Source organism: Triticum dicoccoides, chromosome 5B (assembly GCF_002162155.2).
Source record: "Triticum dicoccoides isolate Atlit2015 ecotype Zavitan chromosome 5B, WEW_v2.0, whole genome shotgun sequence".
NCBI classification, from domain to species: Eukaryota; Viridiplantae; Streptophyta; class Magnoliopsida; order Poales; family Poaceae; genus Triticum; species Triticum dicoccoides.
In genome coordinates this window covers 363,629,772-363,641,171 of record NC_041389.1, presented here as the reverse complement: position 1 = coordinate 363,641,171, position 11,400 = coordinate 363,629,772, and the positions used below count along the sequence as shown (strand labels likewise).

The window sequence follows — 11,400 nt, the reverse complement described above, 5'->3', positions numbered from 1 at the left end:
CTAGGATTCAATCCTAGGTTTGCTGACGTACACTCTTTGGGCACTTCGTGGAGATCACGACGGGGCAGAACCAATCCCATGCCGCCATCTTATAAATTAACTGCAGCCTGACACAAACAATCTACACATCAAGGAGGCTCCTATCGGTCGTGACATTGACACTGGTGAACCTTCTCCTGTTTGGTACGTAAGCTTTGTCGTTGCCCAGTTTTTCAGAGATTGTTTGTTTCGTTGGTTAATTCAAAATTTTAGGGTATTTACTACATATTGCTTATGAACTTCATGATTGGCTAAGAAATCTTTCTTCGCAAGTGAAGCCTTGGATTTGCCATAGACTAAGAAATTACTAAGCAACAAAATTATGCTTGCTTACAATTCAAATTACTTTTTGTTGCTTTCTGGCCCAGTTCCGAGAGAGATTATTTGTTTCGTTGGCTCAATCAAATTGTTAGGCTTTGGACTTCATACTACATGCAAATTGCATGGCCACCAATATGTAATCTTCTGAAAATTGTGTTTTTATAGGTCAACTTCTTTTGTTTACCTTCAAAACAATGGCATACGATATGCTCCATGAGATTAGCAATCAGAAGGATTCCTGAAAAGTCAAGGTCAGAATAATTAGGCTATGGGATGTCATTAATCTCAACAACAATGAACTTATTAGCCTTGACATGATACTACTTGATGAAGAGGTTAGCTTAATGATGGAACTTTATGAATTTCCAACATAAATACACTATTGTGAGTTGTAGTAGTTACTATAATATTGATGCATCTTCTCGCTGCACTGTAATGTTTCAGGGTACTATGATACATGGCAAGGTAATGAAGCATATGGTTAACAAGTTCAGACCATTGATCCGAGAAGGTTTAGTCTACATGATATCAAATTTTAAGGTTATGTCTGCAATGAATTTCCGCCCTGTTGATAGCGAAAAGGTTCTAAATTTCTTGCACACGACAAAAATTCAAGAGATAAAAGGTCAAAAAAATATCAAAATAGCAGAACAAAGCTTCACGTTTTGTACTGTTGAAGTTCTTTACACAAGAGACAGCCAAAAGATTTACTTATCTGGTATGATTTAATTTGTTTCAATTATTAACTTCCATGTATTATGCATATTAATACCACTTTATTAGCAGATGTCATTGGCATAGCAAGTTACATAGGACATATTGAAGAAACACAGACAACCCACGGGATTTCAAAGATTCGAGATATTGTGCTTCGGATTGAGTGAGTACACTAAAAACAATTAGACAAGTACAATTATCATGGGTGCTAATAGATATTTCTCTTGGAATATATAGGGATCAAAAAATTAATATTAGACTATGGGGTAATAAGGTTGGTCAAATTGATGAAGATTCTTTGGGGCGTGTGGTCATCGTAACATCAACTACTGTTAGAAAACTCAAAGGTTTGTATTCATATTAACAATGGGCAAGTATTTCTAGGCATGTCTTTTTATATACATAATCTAATATATCAAGTGCATGCAGAGTACTCGCTGTCATCTACAGGTGCGACCAGAGTTTACATCAATTTGGATATCCCTGAAACAAATGAGCTTCAAACGAGGTGAAACAAATTTTTTGCAGTAATATGAAAAACATGTTCTACTACATACATGGATACTTATCTCATGCAAAACAGGTATTGCTTGCAAGATGATATGGTAGAAGAAATAGAGCCGGAAGCCCATTTGCAAGGCACAATTCAAGAACAGATGCTCTATAATAGAAGAACCCTAAAAGAAATAACTGAAATTACATATGAATCTGAAAAACAGGTATTTATAGTTAGTATTATATTATTTTCTCATAGATTTTATGTGCTAATTTAACCTGTAATGGACAGGAAAAGTTCTATACTGCAGAAGCAATGATTAAGTCAATTAATACATCAGATGAGTGGTACTACATAGGATGCCGTAAATGCAACAAAAAAGTACAGAAACAAGGGAACCACTTCTACAGTCTGAAATGTGAAAAAGAACCTGAGAAGATATGTCCAAGGTGAATTTAATACTAGCTCATTCTTTAGTTAGTAAATTAACCTGCACTAACCACATGTTCCATTTTATTACTAGGTACAAACTGAAACTAGAGATATGTGATCTGAGTGCAACAACAACTTGCACCATGTTTGAGGCAGAAGCAAAAAAATTGATTAAGCAATCTGCAAGTGTTTTGATAGAGAGGGATGATTGTGATATCCATGAGCAGACAAAACAAATCCAGAAAATATGTGGGCAGAGATTGATTTTTCAATTCAGATTGAATGACTATAATTTGAAGTACGGTTATCAAGAATACACTATTCATAGAATCTTTTTCATAGATTCTGAAAAAGATACATCAGTAAATCATTCAAATGTTGAGCAGGTATCATCTATTTCTACTACAATGCTCTATATTATTTTGTATCTGCATGCCATATTTTATAATGAATGTTGAGGGCACTTTACCCAAATTGAAATGTTTTGGTATGAGACCCTTACTGACACACCCAATGTCTTGAATGGGCAGATGGAGGATGATAAACCCATTCTAACAGACACTAAAAAGACTAGGAGGACTAGGAACACACGCCATGTTGTACATTCTGATGAAGAATCAGAAAATCTGGATAGTCAAGAGAAAGATGAATTCATATCTGTTGTTGATAAGGAATCTAAGAAAAAGGGAATTCAAAAAGATAGCCATGTAAGTTTTTTGCTGCATTTGCTTATTCTTTCATAGTTCTGCAAGTCACTAATTGTTACAAATGTTTTGGCAGGAGCAAGCGGACAAGTTATCAGTTATGAAAACTATAAAGCAAGAACTAGAGGATGGTGAACCCACTATTAACCGGACTAAAAGGGGTAGGAGAAGTAGCACAACTCATTATGTACACCTTGATGAAGAACCAAAAACTGAAGGTAGTCAGGAAATAATGAAATCAAAATCTAAGGAAGCAGGCCCCAAGAGGAAACGCACCGTAACTCGCAAATGTGTTGGTATTAATAGCAAACAAGTAAAGAATGACCATGAAGAAGAATCAGAACAGGCAGGTACTGAGGAGCACAATGATTCAAGGCCTAGGACAAGGCGTAGTTGTGTCAATAAAGAATTGATGAACAAAGACATTAAGAAGTGTGATGTATCAAGAACTCAAAAGTCAAATCGCTGATTAGTGGAAATCCAATTATTTAGCATGTAATAGAACATATAGGAGCATCAGATTTGTACTTCATATGAACATCATTGTTTAAGATTGATTTTAGTAAATGTAAATGCGTACCTTTGTGTTAGTAAAGTCATTAGTGAAAAGCAGCCACATGGGGTGGTACATCAGTTTTACAAAAAAAATTGTCATTTATCGTACACATATTAGCGATTTTCACATGTTCATCCGCTACAGAATAGGCCTCTCGACGACATAAATTTTTTCAGATGTTGAGACAGCTATAGAGAAAGCATATGACAGCCAAACAATCAACGGTGTGCACATCATCAACTGTTCTCGCCAAGAGCCCATTGTGCGTGGAACTAACGACCAATCAAACTGAAGTGCACCACTTAGTAATCTGCATTGCCAATCAATAGGTCATTCCATCTTGCCATCTAGACATATCATGCGTGACCACTGACCAGCCATGACTCAGATTTTAATTGGAATTAAATAGGTTAAATATTAAAATTCTTTAAAGAAAAACAATTCTGTCGAGATAAGGAGTCGTGTGTGTAACATACAATTCTCTGAAGAAAAACAATGTGTAGACAAGACGTGTAAGAAACAGAGACGTGCATATATTGTAGTATACATGGAAACTGACTTCAAGTAGGAGCTATCTATCTGGTGACGCAAAATAATAACGGCTCAGATATTGTATAGGTTTAAAACATACAGATGACAAACTCTAACCTACAAACTCTAGCCTTAACTATGCTTCTTTACAAATAAGAATTCTATATCGACTCAATTCGTGCACATCCAGGCAAGACACCGCTCCCGATCTCATCCTTCATCACATACAGGCAATAATTAGTCCTCTCGCCAGCAACAAGGAGCAGACAGGTTGTGTGGCAGTACTTGCAGGTAATGTTCATTATCTCCTTCCACAAATAATACATGAATGTCTCCTTGCAATGATTAATACTATATGCATTAACTCTCTGATCTCATTACACATGCTTTGTATTAACTTGAATTACAGAGAGAAAGCGCCGATAAACTTGAGATTTAGATCACCAATTACAGAGCGTGCACATCCCGGCAAGACATTGCCCTCCTCTCGCAAGCAGCAAGGAGCAGACAGGTTGTGTGGCAGTACTTGCAGCCAATGTTCATTATCTCCTTCCACAAATAATATATGCATGTCTCCTGCAATGATTAATATATACATCAACTCTCCGATCTCATTACACATGCTTTGTATTAACTTGAATTATAGAGAGAAAGCGGCGATAAACTTGAGATTCTGATCACCAATTACAGAGCATATACGTCCTCTCATCGGAAGGTGACAACACAAGTATCCTTCTTTCACAATAGAATAATGATTTTAGACGATTTAAAATCCTTTGTTGGAAAACAATCCATATGAAAAAGAATCTTATCAGGAAACTATCTGTTCCATACAAATACCTTCAACATCCTTGCAAACATTGTGGTGCCTCACATGTTTACATTAAATTTATCATCAGCAATTCTAAATTTCTAGACAAATAAAATCAGTTACGTATAAGATGTTCTCACTTATATCTCAGAATAAAATCAGTTACACCTTTTACCTCATTTATTTCAGGATTCACTAGCCGCAGTCAACATGTGTCGAACACGCACTAGAGCAAATCAAAACAACGGAAGGTGTTCATTACCGCAATACCAAAAATAATCATATAAATATTAATTTACTTGGATTATTAAAGTGATAACAAAATAAAATGCAGGAATATGTGGCATCATCAAGGAATCCAAATACCTGAGCAAGCAGCCTCCAAACTAGCAACACTCGAATCTAATGATAGTCAATCAGACATCATTAGAGCAGCAGCAAAGGAAGCTAGGCGGAAAAGGAAAGAGATCCTCAAGCTGAAAAAGGCAAGCAAACGACTAAGGACAGAAAAGGGCAATGACTGTGAAGTATCTCATGTAGCGAAGGATGTCACTCAAATTTCATATCTGGGAAAACCAAATTGTGTTTGTGAATTTTGCAATGCCATTATGTGGCATGGAGAGAGAAGCACAAGCACATGTAACATCACAGTTCCAAAATTTGGTCTCTGCTGCAAGGAAGGGAAAGTTAAATTACCACCACTGAAACAAGCTCCGCTGTATCTCCGACAGCTACTACGTTACAATGAAAGAGGAGAATCATCAAATTTCTGCAAGAACATCAGGTTGTACAACTCGATGTTTGCATTCACTTCAATGGGAGGAAAGGTTGACTATGAAATTAATAAGCAGGCATCTGGACCGTATGTTTTCCGTTTGAATGGCCAGAATTACCATCAGATTGGCACTGTCAGGACCCCGACTCGATGTCACATCGATCTAGCCGGTAACACCTCATATCACTTTGCGGCCTCACGCACGGTATCCCCACGGGTGTCGCCTTACCTTTGCCCGGGACCGTTTGCGCCTTTTGGCTCACGTATATGATAGTGTCGCTAGCATCCATATGATAAAGAGCCCGGGCTGACATGACTAGTAGTAAACCCAAAGTGGCACAGACTTACAGGGACAGGCATCCATGACCCAGCTTCGAACGTGTCGGTCATCAGCAAGTGGGTCCGGGCTGTAGCACTGGGCTAGCAGGACTCCGGTACTCAAAGCGTGACATTTCCCCGAAGGGACAGACACAGGAACGAAGAAGGACACATGCCGGCCAGCCTAAGTGTTCCAGAGCAGTAGCAAGCTACCATGGCTCAGCGGTAACACTAGGAGACATTTCCCGGTAAGAGAGGCTACTAAAGATAAACAACTAGATAGTCAGATCCCACACATACCAAGCATTTCAATCATGCACACAATATGCTCGATATGTGCAATACAACAAAGCATCACAACATGACTCTACGACATAAGTACTTTATTTAAGGCTCAGGGAGCCATACATAACATACACAAAGGTATGGGTCTCACGACCCAACATACAAGTCATACAGTCATACAAACCAGCAGCGGAAGTAACTTGTCTGAGTACAGACAACTAGTAAAATAAAAGAGGCTTGGGAAGCCTAGCTATACTACAAGGTCCTTCACAAGCTCAGGGTCACCACCTGGGTCTTTAGCCTACTCGTTGATGTCAACGTCTACATAGAACCCATCAGAAGGGGTTGCAGCGTCTTCTGTAAAAATGTAGATTATAGCAACATGAGTACAAAGGTACTCAGCAAGACTTACATCAGATCCTACATACATGCATAGTATCAAGAAGGGTTGGTGGAGTTATTGCAGCAAGCCAGCTTTGACTCTTGGCTAGACTATCCTACGATACTCCAACTTGAAATGGTTTTGCGCACACGAGTCCACTACTCACCACTTCAATACACTACCGAGGATCCACCTCCGTCTTCCTACGGAAGAGCCATCCTCGGCACTCACACTTATCTTGAAGGCTTTTAGTAGTTTCCATTTACTTGTCTATGAACTGTATAAGCAACCAAGTAGTCCTTTACCGCGGACGCGGCTATTCGAATAGATCATGATAACCCTACAGGGGTGTACTCCTTCATACACGCTCTCACCACTTACCGTCGTTTACACGACATGTACTCGGCAACCTTCAAGCGGAAGCCCAACGTGGGTGTCGGCCACGACCTACCTAATCACCTAAGCCTCCAGTCCAGGTTTATCGCCTATCCAGGTTCCATCCGCAGGGAGTCCGGCCGAGGTTTCCCATACGGCCCCGAACGATGTGAACAGGGTTCCCGAGATACCTAACGGGTATTCGGTACACCGTGCCACGTACCTACCGCATCACAGCCCACCCCTACGGTCAGCGCTGTCCACAGCCTCCAGTAGGCTACAAACACCAGAAACTACTTGCAACTCCTGGACGGAGAACTAGGGTGAATAAGAAGCCGAGAGGGTCCATTGGTTGCGGGCCCAATGCATGGTAGTAGCTGATTCTTAAATCACACATACAGATCTCAGTGCTTAAGGTCGGCTTCAATGAAACAACCCACCATGTACTCCTACATGGCCTCTCATCGATACCTTTACCAAATCGTGTTCACCACACCACTCTCATTACCGAGATAAACATTTCACTCTAGCCATCACCCAGATGAACCAGACCTGACACGACTCTAAGCATAGCAGGCATAGCAAGGTAGGATCAACACATACATATGGCTCAATCAACTCCTACACATGCTAGTGGGTTTCATCTAGTTACTGTGGCAATGACAGGTCATGCAGAGGAAATGGGTTCAACTACCGTAGCACACAGCAGTTTGAAACGCGTTGTCTTAATGCAGTAAAAGAGAGCAGGAGCGAGAACATGGGGTTGTATCGATATGATCAAATGGTTGGTTGCTTGCCTGATGGTTCGATGCACTGATACGGTTCTTCGTTAGGGTAATCACGGTACTCCTCGGAGGCAGAACCTGTCGCAAAGAGCACCGACACACAACCATCACCAAACAATGTGTAACAATATGATGCATGCATGAAACATGGCAATATGAGTGTGTTGGGCAAATGCAACTAAAACCAGAAGGGTTTGAACAAATTTGAATCAAGGATTCAAATTTCAAATTCAAATATGGCCTTTTAAAGTGCTTTTCCTTGTTCTGCTTGAAACATCAATTTAACTTGTTTGATCATGCATGAAAATAGTACAGATGGATAAATTGGATTTTTCTGATCATTTTTCATATATAATTTGTCCAATTTGGAGTTACAGAATAAAAGTTATGAATTTTTGAAGTTTAAATAATATTCTGGAATTTCCTGATTTAAATTAAATCCAGAAATTATAATATTGCGCCAGCATGACGTCAGCATGACGTCAGTGGTCAACTGCGGCTGGCTGGGGTCAAACCTGACGTGTGGGGCCCACACGTCAGTGACAGGGGGGTTAAACAGGGTTAGTTTAATCCTAATTAGGGGTTAGTGGCGCTGGGGCCCACTGGTCAGTGTCAGGGGGTTAACTAACAGTGGTTAGCGCTAATCCTAATTAGCTACAGGGCTGGGCCCACCTGTCAGGGACTCAGGGGGGGTCCTGCCGTGGTCAAAGTGGGTCAAACCCATCGGCGATGTGACGCCGGCGAGGCCCGAGACGGCGGCGCGATGCGGGATCGCGCTACAGGGCACGGGCGAGGCCGTTCTTGGGCCCGTTGGAGAGCTCTTGCTCCCGCGCGTCGAACGGTGGTGGTGGCCGAGCCTGGGGTGGCCGGTACCGTCGACGGCGAGCTCGTGAGCGGCGGCCGGAGTTCGGGTGCGGTCGGAGTCGGCGTTACAGGGTGTTTGGGGAGGCGTTGGTGCGTGCTGCATGCTCCTAGTGAGGCGTGGAGCACGATAGTGTGCTCGATTGGGCGCTACGGTGACCGTGGCCACGACGGCGACATCGCCGGCGGCGTGGAGCTCTCGGCCAAGGTGGGGCTAAGGCCTAGAGGTCGAAAGAGACCAGGGGAGAAGGGGGAAACGACTCGGGGGCTCACCGCGGTTGCAGTGGGCGTCGAAGCGGGCTCGGAGACGCGCTGGAGACGGCGAATTCGACGGTGATGATGGTCGGAGCCCGAAGAGGGGAACGGCGACGTGGCGGCGATGCAGGGCTTCCGGAGGCCCGTGGAGCGGTGGGGAAGAAGAGGGGGTTGTGGCGAAGCTTCTGAGCTAGTCGGGGGAGCGAGGGGTGGCCGGAGACGGCTGCTATGGCGAACGGCGGCGACGGTGGTGTTCGGCCGTGTGAGAGAGAGAGCGAGGGAGAGGAGGGAAGAGCCGGGGGAGAGTGAGAGAGAGCAGGGGGAGGCGTGGCGTCGTCCGGGGCAACGAGCGAGGAGGGGAGGGCAGGCAGGCAGGGAGAGAGGTGGCGTGGCGCGGTGGCGCGCGCGCGCGCCGGCCACACTCCCCTCCCTCTGTCGAGGACGAAGACGACAGAGGAGGGAGGTGGGTTGGGCCGGCTGCTGGCTGGGCCGGCCAGCTGGCTGGGCTGCACAGGGAGGAGCCCAGGTAAGCTTCTCCCTTTTATTTTTTTCTGTTTTCTAATTTCTGACATTTGTTTTGATTTAAATAATATATTAAATCATTTATTTAACTTATGCCAATTTTTGCAGGGGCTAGATATATTATTTCAGAGCTCCTTTATAAATGGCATAATATTTGGACATATATTAATATATTTCCAAAGAAAATATTTATGCATTAATTCCAAATGCCCAAAATAAATACCTATGAGCTCTTAAAAATATTGGTTTGATTTTTATCTCTGTCCAATATTTTCAGAGAGCCACATGAGCATTTTCTTGGACCCTTTTGGAGAAATTTTTATTTGGATCATTTTCAAAAAGATTCTGAGGGTTTCACAGATCCCCAATTCAAGTTTCTGATGAAAGAGTAAACATGATGCAACACTCTAATGCATGACTAGCTAGGGTGTGACAACTCACCCCCACTCAAAAGAATCTCGTCCCGAGATTTGGGTTCCTCCGGGAAGAAGGCGGGATACTCAAGTCGAAGACGATCTTCCCTTTCCCAAGTTGCTTCATCCTCAGAATGATGAGACCACTGAACTTTGAGGAACTTGATGTTCTGACGTCGAGTGGTACGCTCGGCCTGATCGAGGATACGGATGGGGTACTCTCGATATGTAAGATTATCTTGGAGATCAAGTGTTTCGTGGTCCACTTCACGGATAGGATCCGAGAAGCAACGCCTGAGTTGAGAAACGTGGAAGACATCGTGGACTCTGGAGAGATGCGGAGGTAGTTCCAACTGGTAGGCAACTTCTCCTCGTTTGGTGAGAATGCGAAAAGGTCCAATGTAACGAGGAGCCAATTTGCCTTTGATACCGAAACAATGGGTTCCCTTCAGAGGGGTGACCCGAAGATAAGCCTTCTCGTCAACCTCGAAAGTCATAGCCTTATGTTTCCGGTCATATTGACTCTTTTGACGAGATTGGGCTGTTTTCAACTTTTCACGAACGATGCGAACTTGTTCTTCTGCTTCCTGAATCATGTCCGGGCCAAAGAATTGTCTTTCCCCGGTCTCTGACCAGTTAAGGGGTGTTCGACACCGTCGTCCATAGAGAACTTCAAAAGGGGCTTTACCCAAGCTAGATTGATACCTGTTGTTATAAGCGAATTCGGCAAATGGAAGGCACTTCTCCCAATCCATTCCGAATGAGATAACAGAGGCTCGAAGCATGTCTTCTAGAATCTGGTTGACGCGTTCCACTTGACCACTCGACTGAGGGTGGAAGCGGTGCTAAAGGAGAGACGAGTTCCCATAGCATTTTGGAAACTTTCCCAAAATCGAGAGGTGAAAAGACTTCCTCGATCCGAGTTAATTTCCAAAGGAACACCATGAAGGGACACTATTCGGGAGATGTATAAGTCTGCCAGCTGACTAGCGGTTATACTCTCACGAACAGGTAGGAAATGGGCTACTTTGGAAAGACAATCGACAACGACGAAGATAGCATTATTCCCTCTCCTGGTCCTGGGAAAACCGGTAATGAAATCCATACCAATTTTATCCCATTTCCATTCAGGAATAGCTAAGGGTTGAAGGGTGCCAGCAGGCCGTTGATGCTCTGCTTTTACACGACGACAAACGTCGCAGTTAGCAATATACTGAGCAATTTCTCTCTTCATCCTAGTCCACCAGAACCTCTGGCGTAGGTCCTGATACATCTTGGTACTACCGGGATGAATGGTGAGAGGAGATTCATGAGCTTCCTTAAGGATCAAACGCCTCAGGTTTCGCACTTTGGGAACCACTAGTCGATTCCCGAAGTATACGACCCCTTGATCATTAATGGAGAAGCAATTCGCAATTCCTTTCTGAATGTTTCTCTTGATGCGGGAGATTCCCGGATCTACCTTCTGTGCTTTGATAATCTGATCCGTAAGGGTAGGTTTTGCCACCAAGGTGGAAAGAAAACCTTGAGGAACAATGTGAAGGTTAAGTTTCCGAAATTCCTCATGGAGAAGCGGTTGACTTTGTTGTAACATCAGGTTGTTACAATAAGATTTACGACTTAGCGCATCAGCCATGACGTTGGCTTTCCCTGGGGTGTAAGTTATCCCTAAATCGAAGTCTGTGATCAACTCAACCCAACGTCTTTGCCTGAGGTTCAGATCCGGTTGGGTGAAAATGTACTTCAGACTTTGGTGATCAGTGAATATTTCGCAACGATTACCGAGGAGGTAATGTCGCCAAGTCTTAAGTGCATAGACTAC

The 11,400-nt window shown here is 43.0% G+C and overlaps 1 protein-coding gene across 1 annotated transcript; it reads left to right on the top strand.

The window, feature by feature from the left end:
* The first annotated feature begins 437 nt into the window (after nucleotides 1-437).
* LOC119305525 lies at nucleotides 438-3,304 on the top strand. The gene is made up of 10 exons (XM_037582024.1): nucleotides 438-695; nucleotides 805-1,078; nucleotides 1,147-1,240; nucleotides 1,315-1,424; nucleotides 1,507-1,585; nucleotides 1,661-1,796; nucleotides 1,865-2,022; nucleotides 2,097-2,391; nucleotides 2,536-2,712; nucleotides 2,786-3,304. Exons 1-10 carry the CDS (start codon nucleotides 675-677, stop codon nucleotides 3,176-3,178), a joined length of 1,737 nt encoding a protein of 578 aa, XP_037437921.1. The 5' UTR covers nucleotides 438-674; the 3' UTR covers nucleotides 3,179-3,304.
* Nucleotides 3,305-11,400: the final 8,096 nt, after the last annotated feature.